Source organism: Petromyzon marinus (genome assembly GCF_048934315.1).
Source record: "Petromyzon marinus isolate PM22_M1 ecotype Great Lakes invasive population chromosome 80 unlocalized genomic scaffold, UKy_Petmar_22M1.pri1.0 chr80_unloc.2, whole genome shotgun sequence".
NCBI lineage: Eukaryota > Metazoa > Chordata > Hyperoartia > Petromyzontiformes > Petromyzontidae > Petromyzon > Petromyzon marinus.
The window spans coordinates 997,641-1,021,684 of record NW_027422630.1 but is presented as its reverse complement, the minus strand read 5'-3'; the positions used below and the strand labels follow the sequence as shown (position 1 = coordinate 1,021,684).

General features: G+C 54.6%; 1 protein-coding gene across 1 annotated transcript in view; it reads left to right on the top strand.

Moving 5' to 3' along the window:
• The window catches only part of LOC142908342 (uncharacterized), a 66,658-nt gene extending 46,240 nt beyond the window's left edge, over nt 1–20,418 (top strand). The window contains exons 7-10 of the mRNA XM_076058902.1: nt 4,404–4,524; nt 7,498–7,669; nt 9,270–9,399; nt 13,042–20,418. Coding sequence (XP_075915017.1) covers nt 4,404–4,524; nt 7,498–7,669; nt 9,270–9,399; nt 13,042–13,119 — 501 coding nt within the window. The 3' untranslated portion in view covers nt 13,120–20,418. The remainder of the gene's footprint in view (nt 1–4,403; nt 4,525–7,497; nt 7,670–9,269; nt 9,400–13,041) is intronic.
• Nucleotides 20,419–24,044: the final 3,626 nt, after the last annotated feature.

Below are 24,044 nucleotides of genomic sequence, written 5' to 3'. Positions count from 1 at the left end.
CCCCCACTCACCCCCACTCACCCCCCACTCACCCCCTCTCACCCCCTCTCACCCCCCACTCACCCCCCACTCACCCTCACTCACCCCCCACCTCACCCTCTGCCACTCACCCCCCACTCACCCCCCACTCACCCCCCACTCCCCCCCTCTCACCCCCTCTCACCCCCCTCTCACCCCCACTCACCCCCACTCACCCCCCACTCACCCTCACTCACCCCCCACTCACCCTCTGCCACTCACCCTCACTCACCCCCCACTCACCCTCTGCCACTCACCCCCCACTCACCCCCCACTCACCCCCCACTCCCCCCCTCTCACCCCCTCTCACCCCCCACTCACCCCCCACTCACCCCCACTCCCCCCCTCTCACCCCCACTCACCCCCACTCACCCCCCACTCACCCTCACTCACCCCCCACTCACCCTCTGCCACTCACCCCCACTCACCCCCCACTCACCCCCCACTCCCCCCCTCTCACCCCCTCTCACCCCCCTCTCACCCCCCACTCACCCCCACTCACCCTCACTCACCCCCCACTCACCCTCTGCCACTCACCCTCCTCTCACCCCCACTCACCCCCACTCACCCTCACTCACCCTCCACTCACCCTCTGCCACTCACCCCCCACTCACCCCCACTAACCCCCCACTCACCCCCCACTCACCCCCCACTCCCCCCCTCTCACCCCCTCTCACCCCACACTCACCCCCCACTCACCCCCCACTCACCCCCCCACTCACCCCCCACTCACCCCCCACTCACCCCCCTCTCACCCCCCACTCACCCCCTCACCCCCCTCTCACTCCCCACTCACCCCCCACTCACCCCCACTCACCCCCCACTCCCCCCACTCTCACCCCCCACTCACCCCCCACTCACCCCCACTCACCCCCTCTCCCCCCCACTCACCCCCACTCACCCCCCACTCACCACCCTCTCACCCCCACTAACCCCCCACTCACCCCCCACTCACCCCCCACTCCCCCCCTCTCACCCCCTCTCACCCCCCACTCACCCCCCACTCACCCCCCACTCACCCCCCTCTCACCCCCCACTCACCCCCTCACCCTCTCTCACTCCCCACTCACCCCCCACTCACCCCCACTCACCCCCCACTCCCCCCACTCTCACCCCCACTCACCCCCCACTCACCCCCACTCACCCCCTCTCCCCCCCACTCACCCCCCACTCACCCTCACTCACCCCCCACTCACCCTCTGCCACTCACCCCCCACTCACCCCCCACTCCCCCCCACTCCCCCCCACTCACCCCCCACTCACTCCCACTCACCCCCACTCACCCTCACTCACCCCCCACTCACCCTCTGCCACTCACCCTCCTCTCACCCCCACTCACCCCCACTCACCCCCCACTCACCCTCACTCACCCCCCACTCACCCTCTGCCACTCACCCCCACTCACCCCCCCACTCACCCCCACTCACCCCCCACTCACCCCCCACTCACCCCCCACTCACCCCCCACTCCCCCCCTCTCACCCCCTCTCACCCCCCACTCACCCCCCACTCACCCCCCACTCACCCCCACTCACCCCCACTCACCCCCTCTCACCCCCCACTCACCCCCCACTCACCCCCACTCCCCCCCACTCACCCCCACTCACCCACTCACCCCCCACTCACCCTCACTCACCCCCCACTCACCCTCTGCCACTCACCCCCCACTCACCCCCCACTCACCCCCTCTCACCCCCCACTCACCCCCCACTCACCCCCCACTCACCCCCACTCACCCCCACTCACCCCCCACTCACCCTCACTCACCCCCCACTCACCCTCTGCCACTCACCCCCCACTCACCCCCCACTCACCCCCACTAACCCCCCACTCACCCCCCACTCACCCCCCACTCCCCCCCTCTCACACCCTCTCACCCCCCACTCACCCCCCACTCACCCCCACTCACCCCCACTCACCCCCTCTCACCCCCCACTCACCCCCCACTCCCCCCCACTCCCCCTGCCACTCCCCCCCACTCCCCCCCACTCCCCCCCCTCTCACCCCCCTCTCACCCCCACTCACCCCCACTCACCCCCCACTCACCCCCACTCCCACTCACCCCCCACTCACCCCCCCCCACTCACCCCCTGCCACTCACCCCCCACTCACCCCCACTCACCCCCACTCACCCCCCACTCCCCCCCACTCACCCCCCACTCACCCCCACTCCCCCACTCACCCCCACTCACCCCCCACTCACCCCCCACTCCGCCCCTCTCACCCCCTCTCACCCCCTCTCACCCCCCACTCACCCCCCACTCACCCCCACTCACCCCCACTCACTCCCACTCACCCCCACTCACCCCCCACTCACCCCCACTCACCCCCCACTCCCCCCCTCTCACCCCCTCTCACCCCCTCTCACCCCCCACTCACCCCCCACTCACCCCCACTCACCCCCCACTCACTCCCACTCACCCCCACTCACCCCTCACTCACCTCCCACTCACCCTCTGCCACTCACCCTCCTCTCACCCCCACTCACCTCCCACTCACCCACTCTCACCCCCCACTCACCCCCCACTCACCCCCTGCCTCTCACCCCCACTCCCCCCCACCCCCACTCACCCCCACTAACCCCCCACTCACCCCCCACTCACCCCCCACTCACCCCCCTCTCACCCCCACTCACCCCCCTCTCACCCCCCACTCACCCCCCTCTCACCCCCCACTCCCCCCCTCTCACCCCCTCTCACCCCCCACTCACCCCCTCTCACCCCCCACTCACCCCCCACTCACCCCCCACTCACCCCCCTCTCACCCCCCACTCACCCCCTCACCCCCCTCTCACCCCCCACTCACCCCCACTCACCCCCCACTCACCCCCTCTCACCCCCTCTCACCCCCCACTCACCCCCCACTCACCCTCACTCACCCCCCACTCACCCTCTGCCACTCACCCTCCTCTCACCCCCACTCACCCCCACTCACCCCCCACTCACCCTCACTCACCCCCCACTCACCCTCTGCCACTCACCCTCACTCACCCCCCACTCACCCTCTGCCACTCACCCCCCATTCACCCCCCACTCACCCCCACTCCCCCCCTCTCACCCCCTCTCACCCCCCACTCACCCCCCACTCACCCCCACTCCCCCCCCTCTCACCCCCACTCACCCCCACTCACCCCCCACTCACCCTCACTCACCCCCCACTCACCCTCTGCCACTCACCCCCCACTCACCCCCCACTCACCCCCCACTCCCCCCCTCTCACCCCCTCTCACCCCCCTCTCACCCCCCACTCACCCCCACTCACCCTCACTCACCCCCCACTCACCCTCTGCCACTCACCCCCCACTCACCCCCCACTAACCCCCCACTCACCCCCCACTCACCCCCCACTCCCCCCCTCTCACCCCCTCTCACCCCCCACTCACCCCCCACTCACCCCCCACTCACCCCCCCTCTCACCCCCCACTCACCCCCTCACCCCCCTCTCACTCCCCACTCACCCCCCACTCACCCCCACTCACCCCCCACTCCCCCCACTCTCACCCCCCACTCACCCCCCACTCACCCCCACTCACCCCCTCTCCCCCCCACTCACCCCCCACTCACCCTCACTCACCCCCCACTCACCCTCTGCCACTCACCCCCCACTCACCCCCCACTCCCCCCACTCCCCCCCACTCACCCCCCACTCACTCCCACTCACCCCCACTCACTCCCACTCACCCCCACTCACCCCCACTCACCCCCCCCCACTCACCCTCTGCCACTCACCCTCCTCTCACCCCCACTCACCCCCACTCACCCCCCACTCACCCTCACTCACCCCCCACTCACCCTCTGCCACTCACCCCCCACTCACCCCCCACTCACCCCCACTAACCCCCCACTCACCCCCCACTCACCCCCCACTCCCCCCTCTCACCCCCTCTCACCCCCCACTCACCCCCCACTCACCCCCCACTCACCCCCACTCACCCCCTCTCACCCCCCACTCACCCCCCACTCACCCCCACTCCCCCCCACTCACCCCCACTCACCCCCCACTCACCCTCACTCACCCCCCACTCACCCTCTGCCACTCACCCCCCACTCACCCCCCACTCACCCCCTCTCACCCCCCACTCACCCCCCACTCACCCCCCACTCACCCCCACTCACCCCCACTCACCCCCCACTCACCCTCACTCACCCCCCACTCACCCTCTGCCACTCACCCCCCACTCACCCCCCACTCACCCCCACTAACCCCCCACTCACCCCCCACTCACCCCCCACTCCCCCCCACTCACCCCCCACTCCCCCCACTCCCCCCCACTCACCCCCACTCACCCCCTCTCACCCCCACTAACCCCCCACTCACCCCCCACTCACCCCCACTCCCCCCCACTCCCCCCCCACTCCCCCCCACTCCCCCCCCACTCGTCCACAGGAGGGAGAGGATCTGGGCGAGATTTTATTGTCTCTCTGTTACCTTCCCACGGCCGCGCGACTCACCCTCACTGTCATCAAAGCCCGCAACCTGCGAGCTACCGACATCAGCTGCCTACCCGGTGAGCAGGATTGGTGAAGTATGGTCAGACGAGCACAGTGGTGAGGGTGGTGAGGGGGGTGAGGTGTGCGGGTGGCGGTGGGAGTGAGTTTGGGGGGCGGGGGGGGGGTGGGTGAGTGGGTGAGTGAGTGGGTGAGTGAGTGGTTGAGTGAGTGAGTGGGTGAGTGAGTGGGTGTGCGGGTGGCTGAGTGAGTGGCTGAGTGAGTGAGTGGGTGAGTGAGGGGGTGAGTGAGTGGCTGTGCGGGTAGCTGAGTGAGTGGCTGAGTGGCTGAGTGAGTGGCTGAGTGAGTGAGTGGCTGCGTGAGTGAGTGACTGAGTGAGTGAGTGAGCGGCTGAGTGAGTGAGTGAGTTGCTGAGTGAGTGAGTGGCTGAGTGAGTGAGTGAGTGGCTGAGTGAGTGAGTGGCTGAGTGAGTGAGTGGCTGAGTGAGTGGGTGAGTGAGTGACTGTGCGGGTGGCTGAGTGAGTGGCTGAGTGGCTGAGTGAGTGGCTGAGTGAGTGAGTGAGTGGCTGAGTGAGTGAGTGAGTGGCTGAGTGAGTGAGTGGCTGAGTGAGTGAGTGGGCGGCTGAGTGAGTGAGTGAGTGGCTGAGTGAGTGAGTGAGTGGGCGGCTGAGTGAGTGAGTGAGTGGCTGAGTGAGTGAGTGGCTGAGTGAGTGAGTGGCTGAGTGAGTGGATGAGTGAGTGAGTGAGTGGCTGAGTGAGTGGGTGAGTGAGTGAGTGAGTGGCTGAGTGAGTGAGTGGCTGAGTGAGTGAGTGGCTGAGTGAGTGAGTGGCTGAGTGAGTGAGTGGGTGGCTGAGTGAGTGGCTGAGTGGCTGTGCGGGTGGCTGAGTGAGTGGCTGAGTGGCTGAGTGAGTGGCTGAGTGGGTGGCTGAGTGAGTGAGTGAGTGGCTGAGTGAGTGAGTGTCTGAGTGAGTGGCTGAGTGAGTGAGTGAGTGGCTGAGTGAGTGAGTGAGTGGCTGAGTGAGTGGCTGAGTGAGTGAGTGAGTGGCTGAGTGAGTGGGTGAGTGAGTGAGTGAGTGGCTGAGTGAGTGAGTGGCTGAGTGAGTGAGTGGCTGAGTGAGTGAGTGGCTGAGTGAGTGAGTGGCTGAGTGAGTGAGTGAGTGGGTGGCTGAGTGAGTGGCTGAGTGGCTGTGCGGGTGGCTGAGTGAGTGGCTGAGTGGCTGAGTGAGTGGCTGAGTGGGTGGCTGAGTGAGTGAGTGAGTGGCTGAGTGAGTGAGTGGCTGAGTGAGTGGGTGAGTGATTGAGTGGGTGAGTTAGTGAGTGAGTGGGTGAGTGAGTCGGTGAGTGAGTGGCTGTGCGGGTGGCTGAGTGAGTGGCTGAGTGAGTGAGTGGGTGAGTGAGGGGGTGAGTGAGTGGCTGTGCGGGTAGCTGAGTGAGTGGCTGAGTGGCTGAGTGAGTGGCTGAGTGAGTGAGTGGCTGCGTGAGTGAGTGACTGAGTGAGTGAGTGAGCGGCTGAGTGAGTGAGTGAGTTGCTGAGTGAGTGAGTGGCTGAGTGAGTGAGTGAGTGGCTGAGTGAGTGAGTGGCTGAGTGAGTGAGTGGCTGAGTGAGTGGGTGAGTGAGTGACTGTGCGGGTGGCTGAGTGAGTGGGTGAGTGGCTGAGTGAGTGGCTGAGTGAGTGAGTGAGTGGCTGAGTGAGTGAGTGAGTGGCTGAGTGAGTGAGTGGCTGAGTGAGTGAGTGGGCGGCTGAGTGAGTGAGTGAGTGGCTGAGTGAGTGAGTGAGTGGGCGGCTGAGTGAGTGAGTGAGTGGCTGAGTGAGTGAGTGGCTGAGTGAGTGAGTGGCTGAGTGAGTGGGTGAGTGAGTGAGTGAGTGGCTGAGTGAGTGGGTGAGTGAGTGAGTGAGTGGCTGAGTGAGTGAGTGGCTGAGTGAGTGAGTGGCTGAGTGAGTGAGTGGCTGAGTGAGTGAGTGGCTGAGTGAGTGAGTGGGTGGCTGAGTGAGTGGCTGAGTGGCTGTGCGGGTGGCTGAGTGAGTGGCTGAGTGGCTGAGTGAGTGGCTGAGTGGGTGGCTGAGTGAGTGAGTGAGTGGCTGAGTGAGTGAGTGGCTGAGTGAGTGGCTGAGTGAGTGAGTGAGTGGCTGAGTGAGTGAGTGGCTGAGTGAGTGGCTGAGTGAGTGAGTGAGTGGCTGAGTGAGTAAGTGAGTGGCTGAGTGAGTGCGTGAGTGGCTGAGTGAGTGAGTGGCTGAGTGAGTGAGTGAGTGGCTGAGTGAGTGAGTGGCTGAGTGGGTGGCTGAGTGAGTGAGTGAGTGGCTGAGTGAGTGAGTGGCTGAGTGAGTGGCTGAGTGAGTGAGTGAGTGGCTGAGTGAGTAAGTGAGTGGCTGAGTGAGTGCGTGAGTGGCTGAGTGAGTGAGTGGCTGAGTGAGTGAGTGGCTGATTGGCTGAGTGAGTGAGTGGCTGAGTGATTGGCTGAGTGAGTGGCTGAGTGAGTGGCTGAGTGGCTGAGTGAGTGAGTGGCTGAGTGAGTGGCTGAGTGGGTGGCTGAGTGAGTGGCTGAGTGACTGAGTGGATGAGTGAGTGAGTGAGTGGGCGGCTGAGTGAGTGGCTGAGTGAGTGGCTGAGTGAGTGAGTGGCTGAGTGGCTGAGTGGGTGAGTGAGTGGCTGAGTGAGTGGCTGAGTGGGTGGCTGAGTGGCTGAGTGAGTGGCTGAGTGAGTGGCTGAGTGAGTGGCTGAGTGACTGAGTGGATGAGTGAGTGAGTGAGTGGGCGGCTGAGTGAGTGGCTGAGTGAGTGGCTGAGTGAGTGAGTGGCTGAGTGGCTGAGTGAGTGGCTGAGTGGCTGAGTGAGTGGCTGAGTGAGTGGCTGAGTGAGTGGCTGAGTGGCTGAGTGGCTGAGTGAGTGAGTGGCTGAGTGATTGGCTGAGTGAGTGGCTGAGTGGCTGAGTGAGTGAGTGAGTGGCTGAGTGAGTGGCTGAGTGGCTGAGTGAGTGGCTGAGTGAGTGGCTGAGTGAGTGGCTGAGCGCGTGTGCACGTGCCTCCCGCTAGACCCGTACGTGAAGGTGTCGCTGCTGCTGGAGGCGAGGCGAGTGAGGAAGAGGAAGACACAAGTCCAGCGGGCGACGCTCCAGCCCGTCTACAGCGAGGCCCTGGTGTTTGACGTGGCTGGGGACGCCGTGGGAAGGGCCAGCCTGCTCGTGACAGTCGTGGACTACAGAAGGTGATGGGGGGTGGAGGGGAATCACCACCACCATCATCATCACCATCACCACCACCACCATCACCACCACCACCATCATCATCGTCGTGGTGATGGGGAGTAGTGTCACCACCACCATCACCACCATCACCACCATCACCACCACCACCATCATCATCGTCGTGGTGATGGGGAGTAGTGTCACCACCACCACCATCATCATCATCACCACCACCACCACCATCACCACCATCACCACCATCACCATCACCACCATCATCAGCATCATCATCGCGGTGATGGGGAGTAGTGTCACCACCACCATCATCATCATTATCATGGTGATGGGCAGGAGAATCACCACCACCACCACCATCATCACCACCACCATCACCACCACCACCATCATCATCACCACCACCATCACCACCACCATCATCGTGGTGATGGGGAGTAGTGTCACCACCACTATCATCATCATCTTCATGGTGATGGTGGTGGTGATGATGATGATGCTGCTGATGATGATGCTGATAATAATGATGCTATGATGTTGATGATGCAGGTGATCATGATGCTGGTGATGACCATGTTGATGATGATGCTGCTGATGATGATGATGCTGATGATGCTGATGATGATGCTGCTGATGATGATGCTGATGAAGTTGATGATGATGCTGATGATGAAGCTGATGATGCTGATGATGCTGATGATGATGCTGATGATGATTATGATGATGCTGATGATGATGCTGATGCTAATAATGATCTTGATGATGATGATGCTGATGATGCTGATGATGGTGATGATGATCTTGATGATGATGATGCTGATGATGCTGATGATGGTGATGATGATCTTGATGATGAGGATGTTGATGATGATGATGATGCTAATGATGATGCTAATGATGATGCTGATGATGATGCTGCTGATGATGTTGATGATAATGATGCTAATGATGATGCTGATGATGATGCTGATGATGCTGTTGATAATGTTGATGATGATGTTGATGGTGATGCTGACGTTGATGATGATGCTGATGATGAAGATGTTGATGATGATGCTGATGTTGATGATGCTGATGATGATGCTGATGATGATGATGCTGATTATGTTGATGCTGATGATGCTGATGATGACGATGATGCTGATAATGATGATGATGATTCTGATGCTGATGCTGATGATGATGCTGATGCTAATAATGATCTTGATGATGATGATGCTGATGATGCTGATGATGCTGATGATGCTGATGATAATCTTGAAGATGAGGATGTTGATGATGATGATGCTAATGATGATGCTGATGATGCTGATGATCATGATGATGATGATGTTGATGATGATGTTGATGATGATGATGATGCTGATAATGATGCTGATGATGCTGGTGATAATGTTGATGATGATGTTGATGATGATGCTGACGTTGATGATGATGATGATGATGCTAATGATGATGCTGATGATGATGTTGATGATGTTGATCATGATGCCGATGATGATGCTGATGCTGATGATGTTGATGATGATGCTGATGATCATGGTGATGAGGCTGATTATGCTGTTGATGATGATGTTGATGATGATGATGATGACGATTGTGCAGTGTGGGCTTTAACGAGGTGATGGGCGTCTGCCGCGTTGGCATGGAGACGGGAGGCATGGGGCGGGACCACTGGAACGAGATGCTCGCGTATCCACGGCAACCAGTCTCCCACTGGCACCGCCTCCTCCAGGTGGTAACCATGGAGACACAGAGACTCATAGAGACACACAGACTCATAGAGACACACACGGACTCATAGAGATACACAGACTCATAGAGATACATAGAGACTCATAGAGACACACAGACTCATAGAGACACACACGGACTCATAGAGACACACACGGACTTATAGAGATACATAGACTCAAAGAGATACGTATAGACTCATAGAGACACACAGAGACTCATAGAGACACACAGACTCATAGAGACAGACTCATAGAGACACACAGACTCATAGAGACTCATAGAGACACACAGAGACACAGAGAGATACACAGAGACTCATAGAGGCACACAAACTCCTAGAGACACAGCGATACATAGAGACACACAGAGACTCATAGAGACTCATTGAGACACACACAGACACACAGAGACTCGTAGAGACACACAAACTCATAGAGACACACATAGACTCATAGAGACACACAGAGACTCATAGAGACACACAGAGATAGATAGAGATTCATAGAGACGCACAAAGACTCATAGAGATACATTGAGACACACACAGACTCATAGTGACACAAGACTCATAGAGATCCATAGAGATAGATAGAGACTCATAGAGACTCATAGAGACACACAGAGACTCATAGAGACACACAGAGATTCATAGAGACACACAGAGATACATAGAGACTCATAGAGACACACAGAGACTCATAGAGACACACAGACTCATAGTGACACAAACAGACTCATAGTGACACACAGACTCATAGAGATACACTGAGATACATAGAGATACATAGAGACTCATAGAGACTCATAGATACACACAGAGACACACAGATACTCGTAGAGACACACATAGACTCATAGAGACACAGAGACTCATAGAGACACACAGAGATTCATAGAGACACACAGAGATACATAGAGACTCATAGAGACGCACAGAGACTCATAGAGACACACAGACTCATAGTGACACACACAGACTCATAGTGACACACAGACTCATAGAGATACACAACGACTCATAGATATATAGAGACACACAGAGACTCATAGAGACTCATAGAGACACACAGAGACACACAGATACTCGTACAGACACACATAGACTCATAGAGACACAGAGACTCATAGTGACACACACAGACTCATAGTGACACACAGACTCATAGAGATACACAACGACTCATAGATATATATATAGAGACACACAGAGACTCATAGAGACTCATAGATACGCACATAGACTCATAGAGACTCACAGAGACTAATAGAGACCCATAGATACACACAGAGACTCATAGAGACGCACAGAGACTCATAAAGACACACAACGACTCATAGACATATATAGAGACACACAGAGACTCATAGAGACTCATAGAGACACACAAAGACTGATAGAGACGCATAGAGACACACGGAGACCCATAGATATACACAGAGACTCATAGAGACACACAGAGACTCATAGAGACTCATAGAGACACAGAGAGACCCATAGATACACACAGACTCACAGAGAAACACAGAGACTCATAGAGACACACAGAGACTCATAGAGACTCATAGAGACACAGAGAGACCCATAGATACACACAGACTCACAGAGACACACAGAGACTCATAGTGACACACAGACTCATAGAGACACACAGAGACTCACAGAGACTCATAGAGACACACAGAGACCCATAGATACACACAGACTCATAGAGACACACAGAGACTCATAGTGACACACAGACTCATAGATATACATAGAGACACACAGAGACTCATAGAGACAGACAGAGACTCATAGAGACTCATAAAGACACACAGAGACACACAGAGACATACAGAGACACAAAGAGACTGATAGAGACTCACAGAGACACACGGAGATATACATATAGATACAGAGAGACTCATAGAGACACATAGAGACAAAGAGACTCACAGAGACTCATAGAGACACACAGAGACTCATAGACATACACAGAGACTCATAGAGACACACAGCGACTCATAGAGACAAACAGAGACTCATAGAGACTAATAACGACTCATAGAGACACAGAGAGACTCATAGAGACACGCAGAGACTCATAGAGACACACAGACTCATAGAAACACACAGAGGCTCATAGAGACTTATAGAGATACAGAGACTCACAGAGACTCATAGTGACACAGAGACTCATAGAGACTCACAGAGACTCACAGAGACTCATATAGACTTATAGAGACACACAGAGACTCATAGAGACACACATGGGCTCAGCGAGACACACAAACTCATATACAGTACACATAGAGACTCATAGATATACGTAGAGATACACAAAGACTCATATAGATGTGTGTGTGTCTGTGTGTCTGTGTATGTGTGTCTGTGTGTGTCTGTGTGTGTCTGTGTGTGTCTGTGTGTGTGTCTGTGTGTGTGTCTGTCTATGTGTGTGTCTGTGTGTCTGTGTGTGTGTCTGTCTATGTGTGTGTCTGTGTGTGTGTCTATGTGCCTGTGTGTGTGTCTATGTGTCTGTGTGTGTGTCTGTGTGTCTGTGTGTGTATGTGTCTGTGTGTGTGTGTCTGTGTGTGTATGTGTGTGTTTATATGTGGCTGTGTGTGTGTATATATATGTGTGTTTGTGTGTGTGTGTGTCTGTGTGTCTGTGTGTGTGTGTATATGTATATGTGTCTGTGTGTGTGTCTGTGTGTATGTATTTATATGTGTGTGTGTCTGTGTGTGTGTATATGTGTGTGTGTGTCTGTGTGTGTATGTATGTGTATGTATGTATTTATGTGTGTGTGTATATGTGTGTGTGTGTATATATGTGTCTGTGTCTGTGTGTGTGTATGTGTGTGTGTCTGTGTGTGTGTCTGTGTGTGTGTCTGTGTGTGTGTCTGTGTGTGTCTGTGTGTGTGTCTGTGTGTGTGTATATGTGTGTGTGTCTGTGTGTGTATGTATGTGTATGTATGTATATATGTATGTGTGTGTGTCTGTGTGTGTGTGTGTCTGTGTGTGTCTGTGTGTGTGTGTGTCTGTGTGTGTGTGTCTGTGTGTGTATATATGTGTGTGTCTGTGTGTGTGTGTGTCTACGTGTGTGTGTCTGTGTGTGTCTGTGTGTGTGTGTCTGTGTGTGTGTCTGTGTGTGTGTGTGTGTCTGTGTGTCTGTGTGTGTATGTGTGTCTGTGTGTGTGTGTGTCTGTGTGTGTGTCTGTGTGTGTGTGTCTGTGTGTGTGTCTGTGTGTGTGTATGTGTGTGTGTCTGTGTGTGTGTGTGTCTGTGTGTGTGTCTGTGTGTGTCTGTGTGTGTGTGTCTGTGTGTGTGTGTCTGTGTGTCTGTGTGTGTATGTGTGTCTGTGTGTGTGTGTCTGTGTGTGTATGTGTATGTGTGTCTGTGTGTGTGTATGTATGTGTGTGTGTGTCTGTGTGTGTGTGTGTCTGTGTGTCTGTGTGTGTGTATGTGTGTCTGTGTGTGTGTGTGTCTGTGTGTGTGTGTATGTGTGTCTGTGTGTGTGTGTGTGTATGTGTGTGTGTGTCTGTGTGTGTGTGTGTCTGTGTGTCTGTGTGTGTGTCTGTGTGTGTCTGTGTGTCTGTGTGTATGTGTGTATGTGTCTGTGTGTGTCTGTGTGTGTGTGTCTGTGTGTGTCTGTGTGTGACAGTGGAATGGGCGGTCTGCGAGTGTTGACAGTCAGGGATCAGTGACGTCACCACCCAGGGCTGGCGCCTCCTCACCCTGAGGAGCTCCTCACTACCCCACTCACCACTCCACTCACCACCCCACTCACCACCCCACTCACCACCCCACTCACCACTCAACACCCTGCTCACCACTCCACTCACCACCCCACCCACCACTCACCACCCTGCTCACCACTCCACTCACCACTCCACTCACCACCCCACTCACCACCCTGCTCACCACCCCACTCATCACCCCACTCACCACTCACCACTCCACTCACCACTCCACTCACCATCCCACCCACCACTCCACTCACCACCCTGCTCACCACTCCACTCACCACTCCACTCACCACCCCACTCACCACCCCACTCACCACCCCACTCACCACTCACCACTCCACTCACCACTCCACTCACCATCCCACCCACCACTCCACTCACCACCCTGCTCACCATCCCACCCACCACTCACCACCCCACTCATCACCCCACTCACCATCCCACCCACCACTCACCACTCCACTCACCACTCCACTCACCACTCCACTCACCACTCCACTCACCACCCCACTCACCACCCTGCTCACCACTCCACCCACCACTCCACTCGTCACTCCACTCACCACCCCACTCACCACTCCACCCACCACTCCACTCACCACCCCACTCACCACTCCACTCACCACCTCCCTCGCCCTCACCCCCACGTTGATTACACCTAATCACAGATACAGCAATCACCATCATCACCATCATGATCACCACCACCATCATCACCATCACCACCACCATCACCACCGTTACCACCATCACTCACAACAACAACAACAACCGCCATTCACCACTAAGTGGGGGTGACGTCACCACGACGCTTGTGCCAGGCCATGTGCACCTTGAGGCCACGTGAAGTGTCGAACGCCCGCTGGCAGGAGGTCACGGGGCAGACCCAGCAGGTGCCACGGGTCGACTGACTGAGATGACTGGCTGATGCACCACCTGTGCCCCCTACTGAGCCAACCTGCTGTGCTTTAGCCACCCGGCGCTCCGCTCATTGTTGTGAGCGTCGCTCCTCCGCCCTCCGTTGTTGTTGGAGGGCGACTGCCTCCAACTGCACAGTAGCGTCCTTCACGAGCCTCCTCCACAAAGGCCGATCTTGACACCGCTGGTACCAGTCATCGGCAAGTCCACTCAGCTCCACGTCCTCCTGTACCACATCACTCCATCTCTTCTCTAGCCCGTGCCGCGCCCGCTTAGCCCCCTCGATCCGGCTGAACAAAAGCTGTTTCGGCATGCGGTGGCTGGGCATGCGGGCTACATGACCCAGCCATCGCAGCCTTGCCTGCCGGAGGAGCTCACCGATGGGACCTTGCCCAGATCTTTCAAGGATTTTTGAGCTCCTCACACAATCCAGCCTGGTTAAACCCAGGATGGATCATAGGCAGGCCAGCCTAAATGTTTCTAACCGGCGAAGATGTTCCATTAGGGTGGTCCACGTTTCGCAAGCATAGAGAAGGGAGGGAATGACCGTGGCTGAGAAGACCTGAAGCTTAGTGCGGAGCGACAGACCATGTAGCTTCCACACAGCGTTACGCAACCAATGAAAAGATAATGCCGCTCGACTGATTCGGAGTGAGACCTCTGCTGTTAAACTGGAGCCGGTCATAAGCATACTGCCCAGGTATGGGAAACTCTCCACTCTCTCCACAACTGCCCTATAACCTATTGGGAGTTGTGGGGGTGGAGTGTCCGATGGTACAAAATACCCAGGCAGGTGCTTAGTTTTGGTGGGACTGATGGTAAGGCCCCACCTCTTAGTGGCACGCTCCAGTCTCAGCAGCAGCGTCTCCAACTCCTCCTCTGACTGAGCAGCTATTACCAAATCAGCATACATAACGTGGTTGAGCAATAGGGAGCCATCCCTTGACCGCACCTGGGCATCGATCAGCCTCCCATTATATCTGTACCAAATGGAGATTCCTCTGGTACAGCCATCGAAAGCTTCATGAACTACGTGGTCGTCAAAGATGTGAGATAATGTGGGAGCCAGAGGACATCCCTGTCGCACTCCAAGGTGAACAGAGATTTGCTCTGACTCCCAGCCACGTAGTTTTACCCGGGCCCGCTCACCATCATGAAGGTCCTTAATGATCGTGAGCAGCGGGTCAGGGACTCCAAAAGCACGAAGAACAACTCAGAGCCCAGGCCTACTGATGGTATCATAGGCCTTGACCAGGTCAATAAAGCAGAGATGTAGGTCTTGTTGGAATTCCTTACACCTCTGCTGTAGCAAAAGGACAGAAAATATGGCACTTGTGCAGGCCCGCCCTTTCCTGAAACTGCATTGGGCTCCGCAAGCCTCTCCTCAGCGTGCCTGGCAAGGCGATGTTGAATAATCCTTGCCAGAACTTTTCCCGGTACACTGAGGAGTGAGATTTCCCTGTATTTGTTACAGTCTGTGCGGTCCCCCTTCTTAAAGATGGGGACCACCAGGGCATCCTTCCAACCCTGTGGAACCCGTCCAGTGGTCCAGACTATTGCTATGATGTCATGTAGGGCAGTCTGTGCACAAACGCCACCCTCCCTTAGCATTTCGCTTGGGAAATCATCTCTGCCGGGGGCCTTTCCCGGTCTCAGACTCTGGATCGCCTTCAGCACTTCCTCAACAGATGGCACCTCAGCCAGCCACTCACAGGGGGTGACTTCTTCTTCCAATATTTGAGACACAGCAGCCTCAGCAGGGTCATCCCCACTTTGTCCCACGTTGTTTTCCATGCCGATGGATTTCCCCTCCCCCAGGACCTCACAGAAATGCTCAGCAAATCTGCAAACCTGTTCCTGGGGGTTGCAGATTGGATCACCGTTTTTTTTTCCCCTAATGATGGTAATAGGTGTGGCGCTGCAGGTTACATGAGGCAGACTCCATCTCCTCAGCAACCCGCGACCACCATCCTTCCTTGCAGCGCCTCACAGCTCTCCGAACCTCCGAGCGAAGGCTGCGGTAAGCCTCTTCATTCTCTGACGTGGGATTCTGTAGCCGATGACAGTGGGCCTGTCGCTTTTTCTCAACCATGCTGAACACCTCCTCTGTCAGCCAGGGTCTCTGGGGAGGTCTGGACCGTGTACCCAAAGCAGCCATTGCAGCTGCATGAGCCACAGTCCTAAACCTGGCCCATTTTTCCTCGACATCTGGACGAGTGGAGGACGATGCCAACCCCAGCCATGAGTGATGATTAAATTCTCACTTGCAACTTTCATCAGCTAGCTGAGACCAGGCCACCTTGGGTTTGAATGGGGTCCTGGGTGTACACCCACCACCAGAGTGGAAGAATGGCAGGCGCATCTTACAGATGACAAGTCGATGGTCAGTGAGCAGATCAGCTCCACGGTAGGTCCTGGTGTCAAGGACATGTGCCTGCATCTGCTGTTCCATCACTATGTAGTCCAGCAGATGTTCTTTCTTAGACCCGGCATGCATCCATGATGTTGTGTGGATGCGCCAATGCCGGAACAGCGTGTTGGTAATTACAAACCCATGGGCTGCACAAACATCTAGCAGCCTCCTACCGTTGTTATTGAGCTGATCTGGCCCATGCCTTCCAATCACTCCAGACCAGGTGCCAGCATCATGACCAACTCGGGCATTGATGTCACCCAACAAGATGACTCTATCCCGAGGGGCCACTTTAGCTAGCACCTGTGACAAGAGGTCATAGAAGCCATCTGACTCATCGGCTATGCCTGCATCCTTCCACGGATGTTCATCTTCAGTGGGGGCATAAGTAACCACGACCACCACTCCTCGCCTCCGGTTGATGGGAAGGCGAGCCCAAAGTACCCTGGGCCTTACAGCTTCCCACACCTCACCGCCATGCTCCCACGCCCCCTTCATTCTTTTGTTCAAAAGAAGAGCCACTCCATGTTGTTTGGCAGTCTCCTGCCTTGAGTAGAGGACTGTCCACCCCTCACGGTGGCAGGAGCCAGAACCATCGGACCTCCTGAATTCCACAGAGATCTAGGCGGTACTGGTCCAGCTCCCGACAGAGGAGTGGCAGCCTCTCCTCCGCGTTGAGCAATCGAACATTCCACGTGGCCACCTGTAGTGGTTTTTTGTTGTTTCTGGAGTAGCCCCGAGGGTAGAGATTCAATCTCCTAGCTCTGCCAAATGGGGTTTGGCCAGGAGACGTCATAGACGCCTGTCCCCCCGGGGCCTCCGGAACAAGCTTATTAATAAATAAAATATTCCGTCCTGGGTTTGTGGTAATTTATTGAAGGTGGAGGGGTCACCAGTCCCTTGTACTTATCCAGAGCCCCCGTTTGGCCGCTGTGGTGGTCACAAATGCCACGAGGGGATTGGCCAATCTGAGTTGGCCCTCCCCCCACGGCACTGTCCAACACAGCGTTGCCATCCGGCACCACGAGGAGGTAGGGGGTTGTTTTTGTCACCATCACCACCACCATCACCACCACCATCACCACCACCACCATCACCGTCATCACCACCACCATCACCATCACTAATCCGTGTGCTCTGTGTGAATCTAATCATCCAAGCCGTGCAGTTTTCTCTCTCTCCATGCATCTCTCTCTGAATCATCTCTGAATCATCTCTCTCTGTATCATCTCTCTCTGTATCATCTCTCTCTCCATACATCTCTCTCTGAATCATCTCTCTCTGAATCATCTCTCTCTCCATACATCTCTTTGAATAATCTCTCTCTGAATCATCTCTCTCTTAATCATCTCTCTCTGAATCATCTCTCTCTGTATCATCTCTCTCCATAAATCTCTCTCTGAATCATCTCTCTCCATACATCTCTCTCTGAATCATCTCTCTCTGAATCATCTCTCTCCGTACATCTCTCTCTGAATCATCTCGCTCTCTCTGAATCATCTCTCTCTCTGAATCATCTCTCTCTCTGAATCATCTCTCTCCATACATCTCTCTCTGAATCATCCCTCTCTATACATCTCTCTCCATACATCTCTCTTTGAATCATCTCTCTCTGAATCATCTCTCTCTTAATCATCTCTCTCTGAATCATCTCTCTCTGTATCATCTCTCTCTCTGAATCATCTCTCTCCATACATCTCTCTCTGAATCATCTCTCTCTATACATCTCTCTCTCTGAATCATCTCCCTCTGAATCATCTCTCTCCTTTCTCTCTCCATACATCTCTCTCTGAATCATCTCTCTCTGTATCATCTCTCTCCATGCATCTCTCCCCGTGACTTCTCTGTTCACCTTTTTCCCAGTTTTAGTTCCACTTTAGTTTCATATCGTGGCGAGGAGATATAAACTCTCTCACCTGGAGGTCATGGGTCATCATCATCATCATCATCACGGTGGCTAGGAGATGTAAACTCTCTCACCTGGAGGTCATGGGTCATCATCATCATCATCACGGTGGCTAGGCGATGTAAACTCTCTCACCTGGAGGTCATGGGTCATCATCATCATCATCACGGTGGCTAGGTGATGTAAACTCCATCCCCTGGAGGTCATGGGTCATCATCATCATCATCACGGTGGCTATGAGATGTAAAATCTCTCACCTGGAGGTCATGGGTCATCATCATCATCACGGTGGGTAGGAGATGTAAACTCCATCACCTGGAGGTCATGGGTCATCATCATCATCATCACGGTGGCTATGAGATGTAAACTCTCTCACCTGGAGGTCATGGGTCATCATCATCATCACTGTGGCTAGATGTAAAATCTCTCACCTGGAGGTCATGGGTCATCATCACGGTGGCTAGGAGATGTAAACTCCATCACCTGGAGGTCATGGGTCATCATCATCATCATCACCACGGTGGCTAGGTGATGTAAACTCCATCCCCTGGAGGTCATGGGTCATCATCATCATCACGGTGGCTAGGTGATGTAAACTCCATCCCCTGGAGGTCATGGGTCATCATCATCATCATCACTGTGGCTATGAGATGTAAACTCCATCCCCTGGAGGTCATGGGTCATCATCATCATCATCACGGTGGCTATGAGATGTAAACTCTCTCACCTGGAGGTCATGGGTCATCATCATCACGGTGGCTAGGAGATGTAAACTCTCTCACCTGGAGGTCATCATCATCATCATCACGGTGGCTAGGAGATGTAAACTCTCTCACCTGGAGGTCATGGGTCATCATCATCATCATCACGGTGGCTAGGAGATGTAAACTCCATCACTTGGAGGTCATCATCATCACGGTGGCTAGGAGATGTAAACTCCATCACCTGGAGGTCATGGGTCATCATCACGGTGGCTAGGAGATGTAAACTCCCTCACCTGGAGGTCATGGGTCATCATCATCATCATCACGGTGGCTATGAGATGTAAACTCCATCCCCTGGAGGTCATGGGTCATCATCATCATCATCACGGTGGCTAGGAGATGTAAACTCTCTCACCTGGAGGTCATGGGTCATCATCATCATCATCATCACGGTGGCTAGGAGATGTAAACTCTCTCACCTGGAGGTCATGGGTCATCATCATCATCACGGTGGCTATGAGATGTAAACTCCATCACCTGGAGGTCATGGGTCATCATCATCATCATCACGGTGGCTATGAGATGTAAACTCCATCACCTGGAGGTCATGGGTCATCATCATCATCATCACGGTGGGTAGGAGATGTAAACTCCATCCCCTGGAGGTCATGGGTCATCATCATCATCATCACGGTGGCTAGGTGATGTAAACTCCATCCCCTGGAGGTCATGGGTCATCATCATCATCACGGTGGCTATGAGATGTAAACTCTCTCACCTGGAGGTCATGGGTCATCATCATCATCACGGTGGCTAGGAGATGTAAACTCTCTCACCTGGAGGTCATGGGTCATCATCATCATCATCACGGTGGCTAGGAGATGTTGACTACCTCGCCTGGTATACAGGAGGTCTGTGTCTCTCTCTCTCATCATCATCATCACAGTGGCTATGAGATGTTGACTACCTCGCCAGGTATACAGGAGGTCGTGGGTTCCATCTCGACCCTGACGATGCCTGCTGCTACTGTACATGTCCACGTGGCGATGGTGGTGATGATGATGATGGCGATGATGATGATGATGATGACGGCGATGATGATGATGGTGATGATGATGGTGATGATGGTGGTGATGATGATGATGGCGATCATGATGATAATGGTGATGATTATGAACCTTGCCCAGCAATCGCGTAATTGGTCCGATTCACTAATTGGATATTTGTTTACTATCGTGTGCAAATGATCGACTTGTGTGCGTGTGTTTTTTTATATATAGATGAGAGTATTTTCTTGGTATCTTCAGATTTACTGTACTGCCCGCGTGCTAATAAAGTCCAGAGCTCCGTTGGCTGTGCGATGCAGTGGTTCGTCATCGGTTGAGGGTGATCAATTGCTCACCCACTCGCTCACTCACCCACTCGGTCACTCACCCATCCACCCACTCACCCACCCACCCACTCACTCACTAACCCACTCAGTCACCCACTCACCCACTCACTCACTCAATAACGCACTCGTTCACTCACTCACCCACTCGCTCACTCACCCACTCGCTCACTCACCCTCTCGCTCACTTACCCACTCGCTCACTCACCCACTCGCTCACTCACCCTCTCGCTCACTTACCCACTCGCTAACTCACCCACTCGCTCACCCACCCACCCACCCACTCACCCACCCACCCACTCACTAACCCACTCAGTCACCCACTCACCCACTCACTCACTCAATAACGCACTCGCTCACTCACTCACCCTCTCACTCACTCACCCACTCGCTCACTCACCCTCTCGCTCACTCACCCACTCGCTCACTCACCCATCCACCCACTCACTCATCCATCCACTCACCCACCCACCCACTCACTAACCCACTCAGTCACCCACTCACTCACTCAAACAGGTCCCTGCAGGGTGGGCTGGTAGGACAAGTCTCTGCGCTGTCTATTGCTGATTTTACACCCAACAGCACGAGATTTCACTTCGTTAAAGTATTGAAAGGGGACGGACGGACGGACACATTAATCTATTGCAGGCTGGTACACTCAGTTCACAACTTCCTTCCTACCAGTATAACGCACTCGCTCACTCACTCACCCACTCGCTCACTCACTCACCCACTCGCTCACTCACCCACTCACCCACCCACCCACTCACCCATCCACCCACTCACTAACCCACTCACCCACTCACTCACTCAATAACGCACTCGCTCACCCACTCGCTCAACCGCACACTCAGCCGCTCAATAACTCACTCACCCGCTCACCCACTCACTCACCCACTCGATAACTCACTCACCTGCACACTCACCCACTCGCTCACCCACTCGCTCACTCACCCACTCGCTCACTCACTCACCCACTCACCCACCCACCCACTCACCCATCCACCCACTCACTAACCCACTCACTCACCCACTCACCCACTCACTCAATAATGCACTCGCTCACTCACTCACCTGCACACCCACACTGTGGATGTATATGTGTCTCTGTGGGTGTCTATGAGTCTCTGTGGGTGTATGGGTGTCTATGATGGTGTTGATGGTGATGATGATGACGGTGATGGTGTTGATGGTGATGGTGTTGATGGTGGTGATGGTGATGATGGTGTTGATGGTGATGATGGTGATGATGGTGTTGTTGATGGTGATGATGGTGATGGTGTTAGTGGTGTTGATGGTGATGATGGTGATGATGGTGATGATAGTGTTGATGGTGATGATGGTGATAATAGTGTTGATGGTGATGATGGTGATGGTGATGATGTTGATGATAGTGTTGATGATGATGATGGTGATAATAGTGTTGATGGTGATGATGTCGATGGTGATGATGTTGATGGTGATGATGGTGATAATGGTGTTGATGGTGGCGATGGTGTTGATGGTGGTGATGTTAATGGTGATGATGGTGTTGCTGGTGATGATGGTGATGATGGTGGTGATGGTGGTGGTGATGGTGTTTATGGTGGTGATGGTGGTGATGGTGATGATGGTGGTGATGGTGGTGATGGTGATGATGGTGTTGATGGTGATGATGGTGATGATGGTGATGATGGTGATGGACCAGACCTTAGCTGGTAACATGACAAATATAGTTGTAGTTTGGGTCTTGATGGGTCTCTGTGGGTCTCTATGATTCTACACGAGTAGCTGTGAGTGTCTATGGGTCTCTGTGGGTCTCTTTGATTCTACACGAGTCTCTTGGGGTCTCTATGAGTCTGTGAATATGGACCATTCGCTCTGTGTATCTATGAGTATGGGTCTGTATGGGTCTGTATGGGTCTCTATGGGTCTCTGTGGGTCTCTATGGGTCTCTATGGGTCTATGTGGGTCTCTGTGGTTCTACACGAGTATCTGTGAGTGTCTATGGATCTGTGAGTATGGACCATTCGCTCTGTTTATCTATGAGTGTGGGTCTCTATGGGTCTCTATGGGTCTCTGTGAGTCTGTGAGTATGGACCATTCGCTTTGTGTATTTATGAGTATGGGTCTCTATGGGTCTCTGTGGGTCTCTGTGGTTCTACACGAGTATCTGTGAGTGTCTATGGATCTGTGAGTATGGACCATTCGCTATGTGTATCTATGAGTATGGGTCTCTATGTGCCTCTATGGCTCTCTGTGTGTCTCTGTGGGTCTCTGTGGGTCTCTGTGGTTCTCTATGATTCTATATGAGTCTTTTGGGGGTCTCTATGGGTGTCTATGAATCTGTAGAAACTCGCGTTTAGAGATATGGCGACGCTGCTTATCAGCCACGCGGCGGCTTGAGCTGAAATCAACAACGCGTGTGGGATCAGGTAGCTTGTTTGACAGAGGGCCAAGTCAGCTCAGCGGGATCGTCCTGCGCGGGGAGAATGATCATCATCATCGTCGTCGTCGTTTAGTTTGAGCACAAAGAGGATGATGGGAGGCGCTGGAGCAGCTGTCGGGAGTGGCTGAATGAATTTCGGCGGCGGTGGTGGTGGTGATTAAACGTCCGAATTTGGCTCTAAATTGGCTGGTTGGGAGCTAATTGCAGGGTCCACGAGAACAGAATTTATAGAGGGTCGTGTGAGTGCGTTTGTTAGTGTGTGTGAGTCAGTGTGTGTGTGTTTGTGTGTGTGTGTGAGTCTGTGTGTGAGTCTGTGTGTGTGCGTTTGTGTGTGTGTGAGTCTGTGTGTGTGTGAGTCTGTGTGTGTGAGTCTGTGTGTGTGTCTGTGTGTGTGTGAGTTTGTGTGTGTGTGAGTCTGTGTGTGTGTGAGTCTGTGTGTGTGTAAGTGTGAGTGAGTGAGTTTCTGTGTGTGTGAGAGTCTGTGTGTGTAAGTGTGAGTCTATATGTGTGTAAGTGTGTGTGTGTGGCACAGTTGGGGGCACAGGTGGTGCATCAGCCACTCAGCTCAGTAATCTCAGTGAGTCGACCCGTGGCACCTGGGTCTGCCCCGTGACCTCCTGCCAGCGGGCGTTCGACACTTCAAGTGGCCTCAAGGTGCACATGGCCTGGCACAAGCGTCGTGGTGACGTCACCGCCACTTTGTGGCGAATGGCGGTTGTTGTTGTTGTGTAAGTGTGTGTGAGTGAGAATGTGTGACTCTGTGTGTGTATTGGTTTTAACCAGGCTGGATTGTGTGAGGAGCTCACAAATCCTTGAACGATCTGGGCAAGGTCCCATCGGTGAGCTCCTCCGGCAGGCAAGGCTGCGATGGCTGGGTCATGTAGCCCGCATGCCCAATCACCGCATGCCGAAACAGCTTTTGTTCGGCCGGATAGAGGGGGCTAAACGGGCGCGGTACGGGATAGAGGAGAGATGGAGTGATGTGTGAGTGAATGGGTGAGTCGGTGAGTGAGTGACACGGGCTAGAGAAGAGATGGAGTGATGGGTGAGTGGGTGGGTGAGTGTGTGGGTGAGTGACACGGGCTAGAGAAGAGATGGAGTGATGGGGTACAGGAGGACGTGGAGCTGAGTGGACTTGCCGATGACCGGTACCAGCGGT